Below are 18,820 nucleotides of genomic sequence, written 5' to 3' on the forward strand. Positions count from 1 at the left end.
ATCAAGGCTGGACAATATGAAGTGTGTGCCCCAAAGCAAGGGCATAATTTTCTCTCCAACTTATTCTCCCTTGGTATTTAAACTGTCCACACTAAAGTACTATTAGTCAAAACAGGAATATTAATTTGCATACCAGCTTTGCAGTCCCATCGTATTTTCTGTATCTCTACCCTCATAAGGTTTTCACTTGGAAGCTATCTTTTTTGCAATGAATACATCAAGGATATTGGTGATACTGAATACTTCAAAATAAATGTACGCAACAGATTTAAATAGAGAACAATACTGATATTCATACCCTTCAAAGAGAATGTTCAACTAACTAAAGGGTCTTCCAGAAATAAAAATTAGTATTAATGACACCAAAACTGTATACAACACTCTTCATCTGTACCTGTCTATCCTGATTATAAAGGAGGTTGAGATCACTGTCTTAACGTATGGGGAGAAGTCATGGAACAGGAATATGAAACTACTCTCTAAATGTGACACTAAGTGCCAGTCACTGACATACACTTCAGCCCCCTGCTCCCTAAGACATTTAGTCTCCCAAGGAAGGACATGAAGTTTAAAACAGAAGACAAACATCACTCTTACCACAGGTTTGTTGCCGGAAAACTGAGGCAAAGGGCATTGAGTGGCATTTTCCCATTCCCAGTAGTGATCTTTACAGTAAGTGACATTGTGAAGCAGCAGACTCTGAGGCGTCTGACCTCGGACAAGCTGACTTAAAACAAAAATGTCCATCAGTGATATGCTTCTTTCCAGGGTTTCTGTGCATCTCTAGGTTTTGCACTCGTAGTCAAATGCCAATTGTGAGACAAATGAGAGTTCAAGAACTGGCCATTTCAACCCTGTTGTACTCTCCTGTTCAAATTACCTTTACTTTGGTTTTGCCATGACTTTTTGACCAAAGGCAAGAACTGTATTATAGTGTGAGTATACATCAATGCAGCTGAACTGCAGAGAGTCCTTGCACAGAAAATGTACATTTTGCGGTGTGTGGCAAAATTTGATTTCCAAGTTCTTTGGAGAAGGCTCTTTGACCTCTGTATTTGAGCATCTGGTATTGTTTAGTAAAATGATAAAATTTAATAGTGACAAACTTCTCTTTCCTTTACTGATGTCTAAAGGCAGTTTTAAAAGCTACAAATAAAGTTGGAGGATTGTAATTAGATGTATACTCTCAAAACATATTAAATTCTAGCTTCTTTACTTCTGAGAATGTTAATGATGTGAATTTTTTCCAAAGATATCAATCCTGACTGTTCAGTTTAAATGGGTTTCAGCTGGTGTTGATTATGGGTAGAGAAGGAAGATTTTTATGGGGAAACCCTGTTTTTTTCATGTTGTTTCTCTTAATTTTCCCTTCCATACTTAGTTTGGCTCTGCCACCAGTTCAGACAGAAACACAGAAAATTAGGCAGGCTTGAGTGAGTTTTGTTCCACCACCTGGGAAGGACAAAGAAGTGGGAAGCTGGGTTTTGACTCTTTCTCATAAACGGGATAGTAGTAGGGATGTGCTGGGACCAGAGGAAGCTGCTCTGTTGCAGTGCCCTCCCAGCCTGGAGCAAACAGCTCATTCATTAAATGGTATTGGTAGGGCTGTTAAATAAGCATCCTCTTTTCAGAGGAGTCTCTTGCTGAGGAATGTTGTTCAGCTAGCTAGGCAGAGGGAGCTAACAAAGCTGAAGGTTTTAAAGGTTCATTACAGTTGTTTGAAGTTAAACTCTAAAAGTTCTGCCAAAGAGAGAGGAGAGGGGGTTATTTTAATCAGGCTGGGATACAGTTTACAGCATTTGTTTGCAGCTCTGCCTCTGTAAATTGCCTAATTAATTGGACCAATTTCAGGAACACTCAGAGCCAAAGTGGATGTGGCAACTCCCAAACCACAAGGAAAGAGGTGAGAAAAGTAACACACCACAAAACATTGTACTGGCCTGTTGCCTGCCTCATGGTGACACCATCCATGTGCCTCCAGAGAACAGAAACATGCACACAGTGTTGTGGGTAAGAAAGTTCCTCTGTGTCAAATAGTAATGGTGGGCAATATCATCTGAATGTGTGAAACAGTTATAAAAAGTGTATTATGATAACAAGGACAGGCCGATGGGGTTTTTAGCAACCTGATCGAGTGGAAGGTGTCCCTTCCCATGGCAGGGAACTTGGAGCTAGGTGATCATTAAGGTCCCTTCCAACACAAACCAGTCTGTGCTTCTGTGCAAACCAAATGATGGGTCTCAGATCTGAAAAGCTTTACTACAGCTTACAGCCATGTGTACGCTAGCTAGTAAGCAAGAAAAGATCTGTGGAGCAAAGCAAGCATCGTGTAGGTCCTTCAGTGGACATAACTGAGAGTTACTTAGGGCTTGGGACTAGGACTGGATTGATCCTGTGAATTAAATCACTTGTTAGTGCTTTGCACACAGCGGTGTATTCCTGTCAGTGTATCTCCACCCCAGACACTGAGTTGACAGCCCAGGGATTGTGTCATTGCATGAGCCAAATCTAGGGAGTGAGGAGGACCATGAGATTTTCCTCAAAACCACACTCACTATCTAAATTAAAATGTGAGTGTAGACACACCACTGTAAATTCACATGAACACTATCACAAATAAATTAGAAAAGGAAATGCAGGATAGTACACAAGGGAGAAACAGAAGATGTCAACTGAGTTAGAAACAAAAGATGGAAATGTTTTCAGCACTAAGCACCTTCCTGCTCTCACTCTGCATTGACAGGGGATTTGTCAGTCCCTGAGCTTCTCAGGGGTAGTCCTATGCATCTGCTGTCCCCCAGTGTAAGGACCAGGGCCCTCTACCAAGAGGATGGACCTTCCTCTTGTGTGGGGAAACAGGGAGACAATCAGCAACTGGGCAGACATCCCTGTCCATAAAAGTCATCTGACTGGGCTAGTCATAAACCTTAATTGTTTGTTACTGTAGTCATTTAAACCTGGTTTGTAATGTAGTACCTACTAGAACTACACAGTATGTCTCTATGGCGAGGAAATCTGGGGTTCCTTGCAGAGAAAGTAGGTAAAAATCACTTTACATTTACGGATGCAGAAAAGAATGGGCACAGAGGTATTTATCATAGGGTAGATGACATGCTGAGAGCTTGTCAAGCTTCTACAAGGTTTCTTGCAAAATGCCTTGCAAGAGCTATGAGTATAAATTATTAATTTGAACCCACATAGGTTTGATTCCTAATATGTAATGCTCCCAGTTCCTAGGAATGGAAGTTCATTCATTGATAAGGTGCAGGTTGTAAGATAGTAGAAGAGTGGCTGAAAGAACTAAATTACACTTTTGGTCCTCAGAGAGGTGATGTGTTTTAAATTCAAAATGCTTTCATTTTGCAATCTGCCTCCAAGCAAAGATCCTGGCTGTTTGTTAACAGAAAAGCACAGGATTATAGATTTGAATCGTGTTTCATCTCAAACTGTGTACATATACTTTATGTAGTTTATGCAGACACCTACCCCATACCATGGATTATTAAACCAGTGAAGAAAACCACAAAGAGGTGATGGGTATACCAGAACACCTCATAGCATGACCTTCTGATGATCTCAGTGGATGAAGTCACGATCAGAATTAAAGCCACAGTTATCACAACTCCAGTTATTCCAGCTATGGTGGTTAGTACTTCTCCTGTTGTGTTCTAGAATAAGAATACATGATTAGGATTACTACTAGTAGTTATTGTTGTTATAATTGTTACTTTTATTACTATTTCTTTTACTGTTACTATTGTTACTGTTACTGCTATTACTTGTGATGCCAAAATCTAAGATATATTTTCAGCATAGAAACAAAACCAGAATATGACATGGAGGTAAGACAAACCTTCATTTTATCACAGAACAGCATAGAAAAACATCCCTCTGTTCCATTTCCACTCAGGCTTATCCCAAACAGATATGTAAATGTTTGCTGCCCCTTATTTGTTTCAGGAATTGAAAGGAGGAAATTAACAGTCTCATTAGTACTTTTATCAATTTTGTTTACATAAAGGGCCTCAGAAAAAAAAAGAAAAATTATTAGGGAAATGAGGAGATTAAATCTAGAAATGTAATAAGCAAAACAGCACTAGAAACGAGCTTATTCATGTGAGGGTGTTAAAGTGAGGTGCTAAGACACCTGCAACCAAAAAGGTGGGGAACTCCTTTGTGCTTACTTTATTTCAAAGTAAGGGTTGTAGGGTTGTAGCAGCCCTGAAATGGTGCACAAAAATGGCATACTCTCTTCTACTTATACAACATATCTTGTTTACTTGTTCCTTTCATTTATCTGAAGGTAGACTGCATAATAGTTGGGTTTATTTTTTTAAAGACATATTTATATTTACATTTTTATGCTTTTCAGTGATGAAACGTTAATATACTGGGTTAGAACAAGTTTCTTCCTGTTCATGACTCACAGACATCAGCACAGGTCTGGTACATCTGTTTAAATCCACCAAAATAACCTAAAGTGAGAATGAAGAGGTATTTTGAACACAACAGTCAGATGCTGATTGCAGTTATAAAGTGCACATTGTGAAGAACAACAATAAAAATCTCACACGCAAGATGAGAATCAAGCTAAATGTGCCAGCAGAGTGTAAATGAAGTCCCCATTTGGCCTGCAAAGCATGTATATCTGTTTTCCTGTTGCTGATGCACAGGAATGCAGGAGCTCAGCATGTCTTCTGGATCCTGAGTTGGTTCTACAGCTTAATACACTAGGAGAAAAAGAACACTCTATATTGTACTTGTAAAGTGCACTTATTTGATATGGAAATCCTAGAGGTGAGAAAATTCCACAATGCCATTTTTACAGTCACTTTTTACAGTAAAATCATTCTTTCAAATGTTCACACTTGACAGCACACAGTACATTTTCAAATTGGTATCTGTGAAGAGTGTGTTCAGATCCTATTACATACTAACAGGATTGATCTAGGTGATATTTTGAACATTTCCACTACAGTGGCTAGTTTGAATGTTGAGATGAAACAAGGAAAAATGTCAGAGACACTTAGTACATTACTTCTACAGGAGGAGGATGAAACTGAAAAGAAAACCTGAGTCGCTGATCTCAGAATTTTATTCTCTGAAGTTAGAGGCAATCTTTGGTTTGCTTTCCTTCATAATTTATGAATTCTGAGTGTAGCTACTGAGACACAAGTGGGTGATAAAAGAAATATAAATATTAGAGGTTAGAGTAAAATCTAGGCTGTAAATTGAAAAGTAATTGTGGAGTATATTACTGGGAAAGGATCTCAAAAATTTCTAGCCTTCCTCCTCAAGGGTATTTAGGATCTTAATGCTAATTAGAGGTCTACCTCACAATTATATCACCATGGGAGTGCTTAGTGGAGGAAAAAATGCATGCTGAAAGATGGTAAGTTCCTGTTCAGAGCCATGAGCTTTGTTCTGCTCCTGAGGATCACCTCACATGCATGCAGTGAAAGTGGTCACTGAGTGTGCTATGCAGCTGAGCCCTTGGCTTGCTGTCCTGTTTTGATAAACCTGACTACTTTGTCTACACTAACATGGAGACTTTTCCATTCATACCATTGACTACATTAGTTCTCTTGATTTTCTTCAAATTTGAGAATTGTTTACTTGTTTGCTTTGAAAGATGAAAAAAACCCACACTATCTAAACTGGAGAGGAACTAAGAAAAAGCAGAACAAGCCTTGCAACTGAAAGTACTATATTGATGGCTGTTCAACCATCATCTCATTTTGTTTCTTGTTTCCGTGGAGAGCACTGCTGGTTGACAGAGCCCCACCCCATGGAGTTCAAGTAGTCCTTATTTCATGCTGACTATGTGGAAATTTTCTAAAGAGCAGAAACAACATGTATGGGCATCTTTCCAGGGCCATTTCAATCCTAGAATATGTAACAGTAAGCAACGGGACACACAAGGAAACATGTAACATAAACGGGATGTAGACTACAATGGAATAAGGAAAAAAAGCTTATTAACTTTTGCATGGTTTACATACCTGCTGTGCAGAAAGGCTCTGCTTTTTGTTATGTTATGAATATTATAAGGAAGAGCTTATAATGTTGGTGGTGGGTAATCCAAGGAAGTGGACATCAGGCAGAGTCACTACTTTCTCCAAAGAAAGCAGAACCATTTATTTGCAGGGTTAAGAAGCCGGTAGTCCTGCTAGGCTCTGAAGAGCACACAGCAGCACCAGCTTCCCCCTTCACTGCTTTCTATATGCAGCAAGCCTATGAGTGGTTTTGAATGTGCTCTTCCCCAGGCAGCCACACTCTACATGTAACAAGGCAGAATCAGCCCCCAGATTGCAAAGATGCTGCACAACCATGAGGAGAGACAAATAGCAAATGTGACAAAAAATACTGTGAAATGCTATTGCTGGTTTTTTTTTTTCTTTCTGAAAAAAAGTTTTGTTTGTTCCATGTATTGATAATTTAGTTTTGGGGATTTTTTAAATTCTTTGCAGGTTCATTTAATTGCCTACTATTCACAACACTCCTTATCCTCCCCCCACCAGCTGCCTCCTGACAAACTAATTAAAATACTGTAGACATTTCTTTGAGCTGAGTAACCTGAAAATTGCAGCTCTGAGTAAGTGTTTTCAGCTGAAATTGAGGTTAACCTTTGGCAGCACCTTCTTGCTCTGGTTAAAAGGCTTTGAAATACAGTTTTACTGACAATAGAATCCACAGAGGAAAACTTTCTAGATGAGAAAACCAAAAAGTGACAGCTTACCGTTTCATAGGTCCTGATTGGGTTCAAGTAGCTTTCATTTGGGCTCTTGCCAAGACCAGAAAGTTTATTCTTTAACTCCCCAGCTTCTTTTGACTGGCTGTTATGATACCGCTCCATGTTGATCAAGTGGGCAACAATATGGATGGCTGCATGAGAGAAAGAGTAGTGTGAAATTACAGATACACTAGTGTGTGTCCACAGCGCCAGAAGGAACTTCACTATGCACATTGTGAGCTATTTGAAAAGCTTGGGCATAAACTGAGAGTTTTGCCTGGGTTAAGCTGACAATAAAAAGGAATTTTATCAAATATATGTCTAATTTGTAGCAACTGACTCCCACTGGAGAGGAACAGCTCGAGTGTCACCTCCCAGGTTTACAGTCAAGTGCCCTGCAGTCTTCAATGCCATCAAAAGGGGCCTCTTGAGAGTTGATGTAAAGGTGTTTGGCACTGATTTTGAATTGTTCAAAATTAGGTAAACTGATTAAAATTTCTATTTTTCAATTAATATACTTGGATGTACAATGGTTTACCCTTGCTACATGGGACACTGAGTTGACTGTTTTAGTCATGGACCAGTTTGCAACTTGCACTAGTGATCTTTAAGAGATGCACTTAAAATCTGTTTCCTATTAACAAGTAGCTGCAGCATTATTTTATGTAGGTGGTGCCTGGGGAAGCCACAGGAACTATGATTTTAAGCAAGAATTGAGAATCACAGTGTCAGATCTGATTTGTCCTGATCATCACATATTGCCTCTACTTCTGGCCTGCTCCCAAAAGGTATATGAAATGGTCAATTTAGAAAAATGCCTCAGACTGAAGTAAGAACTCTCCAGTAATTATTTTCCTGGTTGGAAAGAGGATTATTTCAAGAGTGGAAGAGGAAGGAATTTGTTTTATTATTGGCTAACATAGATAAAATCACAAACAAGCTAGATACAGAGTTTCATTTTTCAATATGAGAGATTCTCAAATCCATTACAGGAAAGCTGTAACTAATGCAAAATATTAAAAGCCAAAGGATGAAAAAATGACAATGAAAAATAATTTTATGTTTACAGTAGAGCTATTAGGATATGCTATTTCTAGTTTTTATAATTAGCTTGCTGTTATCATCTCTCCTTCAGTGATTATCTGTTTCTGTCCCTGACTATTTAAAAAAACCTTTCTAAAAGACAGCATTTGTAGTAAACCAAATATAATCTGCTTCCCTGAACAATATTCTCTCAAAGATTCCTTTTTTCTCCCCTTTTCTCTCATCTCTCTTCTGTCTTCTCTTATTTTCTTCTTTTTTTTTTTTCTTTTTCTTTCTGCTTTTTTTCTTCTTTCTTCCTTCTTCTTTCTTCTTCCTTTTTACATCTTTCCTCTTCTTCTTGCTTTTTTCTCCCTTTTTTTTCCTTGTAACTACGTGCATGAAAGTAATGTCTTACTGTGCCAGTCACTGTAAAATCATGGATGAAAACACGGGATTAAATGCATAAAGACTTTGGTATTGCTAAGTCTTTTATGTGCCTACCCACTTAGTGAGCTCCCTTACACTACATGCTGGAGTCCAGCAGCATGGACTGCAGCACCTGGAGAGAGCTGTGTGCATGGGAACATGAGTTAAGGTAGGATGCTGGCCATGAAAGTGTTTAAAGCAGACAGTGCAAAAAGGTAGAACACTGCACTCTTCCCCCCAGCAGTAGGTTATCCCAAGTGTCCAGGCTGGAGAGAGACTATTTTCACTCTGTACTTATGAGGCGATCCTTCTAGAGTAGCAGATGTGCTGTGGATGGTTGATTGTCAAGGTTGCACTTCATTCAAAATGTCATGTTATCTTAGGGACTCCGCCTTGCCACTCATTGACACCTGCTTCACCTCATTGCCTCATGCTTAGACATTTACTGGGAGATGAAAGATCTACTTTAAAATCCCTGTTACACTAAATTTAAACTAAAGCTTTAAACAAAATCACATCTCCTAGTCACTGGGCTGACTGGTTATTCTCCTTTGAGCTGTCTCCTGATGAAACCCATAGTAAAAATAATAAAATATTTATTGACACAGACATCCCAAGTGAATAATCTGAGCACCCAAATTGCAAAATCAAGCTCCTATTTTTTCTGAATCTTTGGCCCAATAAATAATAAATTATTTATACAAGCTGCAATAGCTTCAGTAGAACAGAGGTTGAATCCAAATGGGTATGAACCACACATAGATAAAATGAGCCTGGAAATTAGAAGACAGATTCAAGCCATCAAAGGAATGGGACTCTAAAATAACCTTTCAATAATAGGGGATAATGGGATCAAGCAATCTAAGCAGCTTTCAGCTGAAGGTTGGTCATTTTATGAAATAGTGCATATGACGTGACTGTGAGCATCAGAGGGTACTGAATTCAGTGATCAGCATATCCTGCAGACATTGTTATGGATAAGGTGCTGAATGTGAAACAACCTGGCTAGCATCTGGTGGAAGATGCTTCCCAGAGTCTGCACATGGGGGTGCTCCCAGCACCTCAGCAGCTCTGGGACGCTGGAAGGACGGTTACACTAGACCACAAGCAGCGAATGAGATGTGTGAGTTCTGACTGTCATAACCCAAAAGCCCGAGAAGCTCTGAGCTGCACAGTTTAGGTGGCAGCTGTGTGGGGGCTGTGGCAATCTGTTCCCCAGTGTACAACTGATGTATAAGCAGTGTATAAACACTGTTGATGTATTTAAGTGTAACAGCACTTTCAAGTGCTGAGTGGGAAGGGAGGAACTGTTCCTACAAGGGGCTTCTTTCAGAACAGATGTGTTGGCCTGGTAAGGATGTTATCAGGTCCAGCTGGAAGGGAACCAAGTCATTGCTTGATGAGGTCCTGATTTCTTTGACATCTAAAAGAGCTCACTTGCAGGACAGGAGTTTTTAGAGTAACAGACTGCAGTCTTTGGTAAGTTGTGGAGTTACATGCTGAACATAGTCTGGTACTGGACTAAGGGAAAGAGGAGAGAAAACTTTCAAAGGATGGAAAGTCCTGACAATGAATCTCTGGGTGGACTTCCATAAGCAGTTTTATTTTGGCATCCACTTATGATTAATGTAACTTGAGCCTCTTGCCCTCTATACCTGCAGGATGCTCTTCATAACTCTGATGTAATAGTCACCATAACCTTGGGACCACGTGAGTTTCACACAGTTATGATCCATAGTGGTAGTTTACCAGGGATTCCCTACAGACTCACAGCTGGAGGTTTTGACTATCCTTGCTAATTTAAAATTGCAACATTGATTAGATGTGGAGGTTTGAATCTGTGTCCCTAGCAAAACACACTTTCTCCCTTTCACCTTCCAAACAATAGATTTTTTTTTAAGTGATACTGCAAACTGTGAGGCATTCACATGAAATGATTATGTTTCTGTTATTTAAAAGGCTATAAAATATTGCACTTTCCTCAAAGTACAAGGCTGTACATGATTTGTATGAATTCTAGTCATGTCAGCAGTGACAGGAAATCTAGTGCTATTCGGTATATGCTGAGTGTTGAGAGTAAAATGAGGTGGTAGTTTTCTTCAGACAGATAGAGGTCGACATTTCCTAACAGAGTATTTCTCATCTTGGACAGAAAAAAATTGTGTTGAATGGATATAACTTCTCAAGAAGGTCTTAAGCCTAAGGTTTAATGAAGAGTAGTCATATTGCAACTTTTTCCTGGAGGAAGAGATCCACTTTCTGCAACTTAACCTAGTAAGATTTTTCTACAATCCATTAAAGGACACTGGTTTTCCCATCTGCATATTGTTCTGTTTCATTGTGAGTGTTTCTGTCAACGGAAGCATCATTCCCGAATGAACAGGAAAGTTGTTGTTGTTTTTTTGTTTCTTTTTTTCTGCAAGCTATTCTGCAGTAGATGTTAATGTACAGAGCATAATGATACATTGGAAAATATTAACATTCAAACTAATGATGTACTGAATATGTTAGTTTACCTGAGTCTTCCATGATCTTACATATTGCCTGGAGTGTTATTAGATTAATACTTCCGATGGTTTTTCGTGTGCTGTTAGCAAAAGGGAGGCAATCTAAAAATGAATTATAGCTGGATGGCAAGAGTAATGCAAAGATCTAATTCCATTTTCAGTGTAGTTCATTTAATGTACAATAGTCATAGCAGACTAAGAAGTCTGGCACTGAACACATTGCCATTAACTAAAATATTTCACATCACTAAAGTGCATTTTCTGAAGGTCCTTGCAGTGTATAGAATTTACTAAACAATTCCAAAATTAATATGCAGATTTCTGAAATCTGACCTTACAACAGTTGTTTGTTTGTTTGTTTGTTTTTCTCTGCACTACTTAGATAAGTTAACCATGAGGGCAAAGTTTAAGGTACCACATCTCAGGATTTTCAGTTCAATTTTCTCCTCTTTCTGCATGACCAAATATAACTTATGGAATAAATCATCCAACCTTTCAAACAAAGTCCTTTTTTATAGTGTTCCTGAAGACTGAAGGATTTTGACTGTTGTTTATAGCAACATCTGGAACCTCTGAAGCACTTAACATACATTAATTTGTATTTGACCCTGAGATGTTCTATCTAGTCCACCTCTGAGATCAAATAAAAGATTTTATTGGAAGGAGAGAGGGAGGAATAGGATTGCTATTAGAGCATGGTGTTTACTGTACATATTCTTAAATACAAAGAGATGTAATTAAATTATCTTGAAAGTCTGGTCAATTTAGCTGGTCTTATTCAGCCAATTGTGCCTTCAGTGAAGCATGCACAACTCTCATTGAACTAAGCAGAAATTGCATGTGTTTATCTGGGGAAAGATGTCACTCTTTCTGCATGCCTGTACAAGATAATAATCAAATTGGGGCTTGCTGCTAGAAGTTAAATATTTTGGTTAACCAGCCTATCATGATAAAGTAAAAAGGGTCAAATCTCGGCCCTTCTGCCCACACTTCAGAGAACAGCTTTGCAAGCAGATAACCCAGGCACGGGGAATTCTGCCCCTGAACCAAGCTTGAATTCTTTCTGCCACCCACTGCCTTGTGCCATTTCTAGTTAAACAGAACCCTTAATTCAACTTCATATTGTCTTTGTGGACTAAAAAGAGCACACATTGTGTAAAAATTACAGTAGTGACCACACACATACTTGGATTGGATTTTTTCTTTTTTTTTTTAGAATGGCTATAAACATCAAAGAAGAACATGACTTGGACCATTTTTTTATCTTAGCTGGAAGCTTATAATCTTTAATTTAATATAGTTTCCTTCCTAGTGCTTGCACTAAGTCTGTATTTAAACAACCTGACTGGGAAAAAAAAAAAAAAAGAAGTTTAATGGAAGTTTGATTTTCTGTAATTTCTGGAAGTACAACACTGAGATATCAGCTAAACCTCTTTGGAAGATAAGCATCTAGTTCCCTGAAAACTTAGTTGCTTACACAAAAATGTGACTCAGATCACCAAAGCCATTCTCATAACCTACCAAAAAGTGGTTGAAAATGGAAAGGTTATCTAGCATTTTTAGCTATAGATTTTTCAATGCTTGTCAGAAGCCAAACACACCTGGCATCGTCATACTCTCACCATATCTTTCTGCATTTTGCACATTTTTAAAGAAAATCACACTGCCAGAATTGCTGTTCTTCCCCTAATTTTCCTCAATTGCTGAAACTTTATTAATATCATAATTCAAAGATTGTTGGAGCAAAATATCTATATAACCTTTCTGTAAACATCAAAACAATGCAAGAATGAGTTTGTTCTTCAAGATATGAACAATATGTCAAAGTAACAAAAAAATATCCCCCATAACTCTACCCACTTCAGAAAATGTATGAATTTACTTTAAGAGGTTAAAAACAGTAAGAGAGAGGAGTTGTACAAAACTATATTTACTGTCCTTTGTCGGTATCTTTAAGTTTCAGACCACTGCCTCTCAACTGTAAAGTTGCTTTTGCATTAGAAAGCAGAGAATTATTTGCACTGATCAAACTGAGAGTGCATGAAACTCTGATTTTATTCTAGTAAGGTTACGGGTCTATAAGGAAGATTTATAGTGGCTGAATAACTCCCAGACAGCTCTTATCACAGACAGGCATGCAGAACGCAGAAAGCCAAAGTAAGCAGAATTCCCTTTACTGAATTTTCAATGATGCCCTTGATTATAGATAGCATTGTTTACTCTCTCTCTTTCCTCCAACTTCCCTCTTCCACTATTCTCTAATTATATCCCTTTATGACCTGACCAATTAAAGCCTACTCTTGAATTTGTATTAGAGCTGATGAAAAATTAAAGGTACAGATGTACTTTTTCCAGGGCCACGCACACCTCAGCTGAGCTGGCTGCCTGTTAGAAACCAGACAATACTAATGTTACACTGACTATTTTTAGCACGCTATTAAATAAATACGCCGGAATAACACCACCTGGCAAGCCGAGATGAATACATGTTACTTTAATAATAAAGGCGTCTACAATTTCATATTGGGAGGCTAGGCTTACTGATCTGATCTTCAAATTGATTTAACTTCTTGCTGCCACATTTAGGGTACTGATCATAGAGGGGAGAGCATTCATTTAACTAAGAATTACTAAATTGCAATAGACTAATAGGAGTTGACTATGTTTTTGTGTAATAAAAGGCAGTATAGGTAGTACTTGGATAAATAATATGTCAATTGAGAGTAAAATGGCATCTATTTACACATCATTTTGACAGTGTTAGATTTTATTAAAAGAGTTTCAGCTTACTTGTGGGTACCTCTTTACTCTGAAACATTGCTTTTCTGTCACAATGTGTGTTGTAGATTTTTTAAAAAGGAATTTTAAATTTAATTTCAGGCAATCGAGTTTCTGGCTGTTCTTTACCAAAGTCTGGCTATACAGTGATGTAATGTTTTCCTAAATTTGCTAGTTGTTTCTCACTTGACTGTCAGGGAAGCATGAATTCATAAGTTGTCATGCTTTGTTCATTAGACCTCCCTGTACTGTGTTTTCTTCCTAAAATATCAACTATTCATCCATTTTATATTTTAGGAAAAAAACCCCAAAACCAACCCAAATAACAGCCCAACAATGAACACTCATTTTCTCCCTAGAGAGTGATAGCATTAAATGATTATGCTTTCTGTCATTTCACATCAACTCCTTTGTCTTTTTCCTTGGAATTACTGAAACCATAAAGTAATCACTTTTCTGATAGACTTCCACTTCCCAAACTGTGCACCTTAGTGCACTAGGAAACATTTTAATATGAATGTTAGAGCCAAAAACATAAAAGGTTTGATTGTGCAATTTTGCTTTCTCTTTGGAGCCTGACCTATTATACACCAAGTAGAAGTTGGTTAATTTACACTTCAGGGTTGGTTTATTAATTAAAAAAGCAATGTTGCTTTCTGTAGGAATCTGTTTGATGCTGCAACTGAGTTCTAATAAATGAATGGACATGACAGATAAGTAAATCCTCATAGTACACTGCAAGATGAATGTTTGCATGCTCTAGCCTTCCCCTCTGAATTCTTTAGCATGACATGCAAAAGACAAACTTTAGCTATTGATTCCTATTGGCAATCTTGACTTCATATTCTTGTCTCACTGCATGAGGACATTAATAGCCTATACATGCAAAAGCAGCTCCCTCATGCAGGCTGAAAAAAATATTGAGACCAAGATCCACCCTGACAGCCTGGGGGTAGAACTGTTACCCTGCAGTGTCTTGTGCTTGCAAATAGCCCTGATTAATTCTTCTGTATCCTTCGCATTTTCTAAGAGAACCATCTACCTCAGATACCTCTCCATTTCTAATGTGCTCGTGTCCTTCTTCATATTTGCTTTTGTACATTCTGCTCTACACATCCCTCTTCCTCATGCTATCTCCTGTTCCACTCGTCTTCTGAATTTCTACAAGCTTCAATGTCCTCCAGGTCCTTTAACTACTTGGGGAGCAGGAAGGTGCTATTCTCCTTCCCAGTCAGGTAAACAAACATCTATAGCTCTGCAAGTCACTAGGACGAGCAGAACAGATACATTTTGATCTCAAGATCCTGTTTTTCCCTCAAGGGGACTATTAGTTCCCTGTGCCCATCATCTACTTAAAATAAATATGTAGGAATTCATTGTTTTTTTGAGACAGATACCTCTCTCAAAATCAGATTAAATTTATTACCTAGTTGAAAAATTATTGAAGAGCTATTGGTGGAAAGATGTGTGGTGTGACTCGTAAGCATCATTTCCTCAGGAAATCAGACAGTAATGCTATGTTATCTCCCCAACATCTACCCTCAGGGATTTAATAAGAGTTATTTACACTAAATGTTAAAAGCATATAAATTGGTCAGATTAATTATGTGGCAACTGGCAGTTACTATCCAGGTTGAAAGTTTATTGCCTTAATAGCCAAACTTTTTTCAAGCACAAAAGGTTACAAATGGTTAATCAGATGGGACTCCTACACATATTTAAAGCTGCAGTCAACAAATTATTGCATTAAAATAGAATGTCTCAGAGCTGATGCGGATTACAGCATTAGGCAGAATTACTGTGAAATTCAAAACAGTTTGAAGGCAAATAAGAAAAAAATACAAAACCAAAAAAAGCTTACTTGCATTTACAGCTATTCCATAGGCAACCATCTTGTGAAATGTGATGTTTTTGTCAAGCTGTCTCCTCAGTGCTCCTCCACAGCACTTGGTGAAAAAGCAGAACTTGTTTTATATCATTCTTTTAGTGTTTAGAACTCACATTTTGGAGAGGGAAGAGATAAGTTCAGTACGTTTAGGAATGGAATGTTGAAGGGAGTCAGTGGAACTTTTGGGCTAGTTTTGGGTCTCAGGTAACTGTTTCCAGCGTAGCGACACTCCTGGATTTCCTAAACTATTCACCCTATGTTGGTGGACCAGAAAAGGGTTTGATAAAGCTCTGCTACATTTATCTGTGATTTGTGAGTGGTTTATCTGGGCTGGTGATTAACTAATTTGCTGTAAAAGAACACCAGGCTGCGCCACCACTGCTTTGCAAGCTCAGGTTTAGCTGCATGAGCACAGCTGAGCTGCTGGCAAACAGAGCTTGCAATGAAAACATTTTCTCTGGTTTCATGAAATGCACACCCCTGGAGGGTGAGGCTGTCTAGACCTCAGGTGGCTGCATGCTGATCCACTATTGGAAGTGCTCCACAGTGGTGTGCTCACGACCAGCTGGGTGCCTCTGCAGAGCCAGCCTGGGGCCGGGCGCTGGCATCAGGAGCCAAAACTAACATGCTCTGCTGGAACCTAGACAGCCTTCGTGGACAGAATTCAGTCTCTGAATGGTGGTGTGGGTGTCTGGATTGCTCATATGACCTGGCATGGTGCCATGCCAAAGATCCTGGCACTTATCCACATTGCTTTCCAGCTAATGCTTCCAGAAATCTGGAGCACTGCAGTGTACAACATACAGCATCTCCTTGGAGAGTCACTGGATCCAGTGCAGTGCTGACCATGCTAGAGCCAGTCAGGTTGCTCTGCACCATGCTCCACAGGAACAGAATATTGTCCAAAGAGCAAAATATTATCTGTGAGACAAGTTCCAGTTCTCTGAGTTCTTACTCAGCACCTAAGTGGGCATTTTATGTTAATTCACAAACTGATTCAGAAGGCCAACACAACTGTTTTTTTGGTAAATGCTGAGCTCCTGGACTCAATCATATAACAGTGTTGATTCCCAGACTAAAAACTGCTTGACATCTAAGTCTAACAATCAAGAGGAAAAAAAGGCAGAACTGAAACAAGAACCAGCTTACAATAAAATAACCGAATGCTACCATTTCTAAATTCCTGTTGTTCTTGGAGTCATGAAGTGATTAGTGATTTTTTTTACCCAAACATGTGGCATTGGAATTGCTCTGACTGTAATAATTCAATGCAAGTTGAAGCTATAGTTAGTAAATCTAAAGCCTCAAGTACTTCTATGCATGATTCCAAGGTTAATATAAATGCCTCTGAGCAGATGACCACTCTTTTACAAAAACAGGTTTACCACAAATGAAGACCTGACTGGTGATTACTCAGACAGAAGGGTTTAAAAACATGCCTTAAAGCATTTTTATATATCTGTACATTTTCTTTCTCCAATTTTCACTTTGCAGCTACACAGAATACGTGATGGATATGTATTTTCTCTATTTGGCCAAGTTGCATTATTATGTCCCTTTTTTGTAGCTTCTCACTTTTCTCTTCATGACACCACGCTATGCAGCAGCTGCCAAAATCAGTGTAGCATTTAGAGTACTGTGTTAAACAAGCCATTTGTTTCTCTTCAGTCATGAATACTGACAATTTAAATGGTAATAACTAGGCAATAGTGTACAGTCTTCTCTATCAAAAATTAAAATTTCTTGGAAAATGTTTGATATGGATAATTCTGCTGAACCAGAGAAATAAAAAGAGAGGATAATATGGCTATTTAAGAAATGGTACTTACAATGCTTGCTCCTCTTAAGAATGAAATAAGGTTTCTACAGACTGGTAACAGGATTAGCATGCAGTTAAAATTAAGGCACGTTGCAGAAGCTCTTGCCCAAGCCAGGGTTGACTGTACATATAACAGCGTAAAGAAATTAAATTACAAGCTTGGTATAGGAAATGCAAAAGAAAAAATATTAATATAATACTCTTATGTGGGAAAATTACTGTTGAAGCATCAAAAGTTTTATGAAGGATGTATGTAAAATCAGACTATGAATACATTCTTCCTGTGGAGCCCTTTAACAATCAAACTCAAACTTACTCCCAGCATAATCCTTGTATAAATGTAAGCATTGTCATCTTCATACCAGTGGAAGGTATCAATAAACAAATAGAAATTCAGTGCCAGCCACACCAACTACAAAGCAGAAAGGCTACAGATTAGTGACACTTACAGTATTTTTTAGTGCATATAAAACTGATTATGGTTATAGTTTTAAGAGTATCTGAGAGGTGTTTCAAAATCAGTGTGCAGTGCAGTTCTTGATCACAGATGATAGAAATCAAAAATACCTACTGGAATGAGGCTATCTTTTAGCAAATGCAGGATTACAGTCATATCTACATCCTCAGTAGAGGATATAAATGACATTTACTGTGTCATGGTAAACTTGCTCTTAAACACAGTGCTTCACCTGGTTTCTAAAAAGGCAATAAAAGCTAAAATTAAAGAATCACAAAAATGGAGGGAGTTAGGAGCTGAGGAAATTCCTTTCTCTGATCCCCATGCTCAATTCATAAAAGCCTCTGAAAATAATTCATAATAAAATTTCAATTAGAATTGCAACCCCCTCCTTCCTTTATCTGAGGACTAAAGTAAATGGACTTAAATATAATTAAAAATAAAACAGTAAGCCTTTAAACTTTTTTTAAGCCTACTTATAAAAAGACTGCTGAATATTTTATAGCAAGTTTTACATTAAGCTTGGGAGTATTACTGTAAGCAAACCATAAAATGTCTTTTAAACAAGCTTAAAATATTTATATATATATCCAATTATATTTTTTTAATGCTAAAAATACTCACTAATAACAGCACTGAAAGTTTTTCATTCAAGATCCAGCATCGCATTCTGAGTGTCTCTCCCTATGCTAGCAGCAGCTGACTCTTGCCTTCCAGTGTAACATGAGTTCTCTGTCAATTCCTTAGGCTTTGCTACTAACTCTCTTTTGTCTTTAGTTTTTAATAAGCACCTAGTGGGAGCAGAAGCTCTCTCTAGGAATTTTCTAATTAAAGACTGCCTGAGAAAAACTGATCACCCAAATGACATGTCTCATGACCTGTGTAAATAAAATGCTGGTCATTGTCCAGTCCTTTCTCTCTGATTCAGTTATTTCTCAGCAAATGAGAGATGCTGTCATTAAATTGTCCTCTTGTACTAGCATGTATTTAGATGGGGTTTTTTTACTTTATTTTTGTTGTTTGAAGAGAGTGCAGCATTTCTTCATGATTTCCTTTTTTATTCAGTGGCAAATGGCAACATCCCTGTAGTGTGTATAAAATAGGAACATGTCCTGGTTGGGGCACTGCATTTACCCTTGGCTCTCCTTGCCAGAAGCTCTGCAAATTCTGCCTGTAGTAATCTCATTCT

At 38.2% G+C, this 18,820-nt stretch overlaps 1 protein-coding gene across 1 annotated transcript in view; it reads right to left on the reverse strand.

Moving 5' to 3' along the window:
* The window catches only part of NOX3 (NADPH oxidase 3), a 40,041-nt gene extending 21,741 nt beyond the window's left edge, over window positions 1–18,300 (reverse strand). Inside the window, exons 1-7 of the mRNA XM_050315510.1 lie at window positions 18,256–18,300; window positions 17,491–17,586; window positions 17,185–17,295; window positions 15,329–15,413; window positions 6,740–6,885; window positions 3,487–3,668; window positions 598–727 (exon numbers count right to left, since the gene is read on the reverse strand). Of these exons, the coding sequence (XP_050171467.1) occupies window positions 598–727; window positions 3,487–3,668; window positions 6,740–6,885; window positions 15,329–15,413; window positions 17,185–17,295; window positions 17,491–17,586; window positions 18,256–18,300 (795 nt within the window). The remainder of the gene's footprint in view (window positions 1–597; window positions 728–3,486; window positions 3,669–6,739; window positions 6,886–15,328; window positions 15,414–17,184; window positions 17,296–17,490; window positions 17,587–18,255) is intronic.
* Between the last annotated feature and the right edge of the window lie 520 nt (window positions 18,301–18,820).

The sequence above is a fragment of the Myiozetetes cayanensis genome, unplaced genomic scaffold (genome assembly GCF_022539395.1).
Source record: "Myiozetetes cayanensis isolate MyiCay16 unplaced genomic scaffold, myiCay2020 scf2-11, whole genome shotgun sequence".
NCBI lineage: Eukaryota > Metazoa > Chordata > Aves > Passeriformes > Tyrannidae > Myiozetetes > Myiozetetes cayanensis.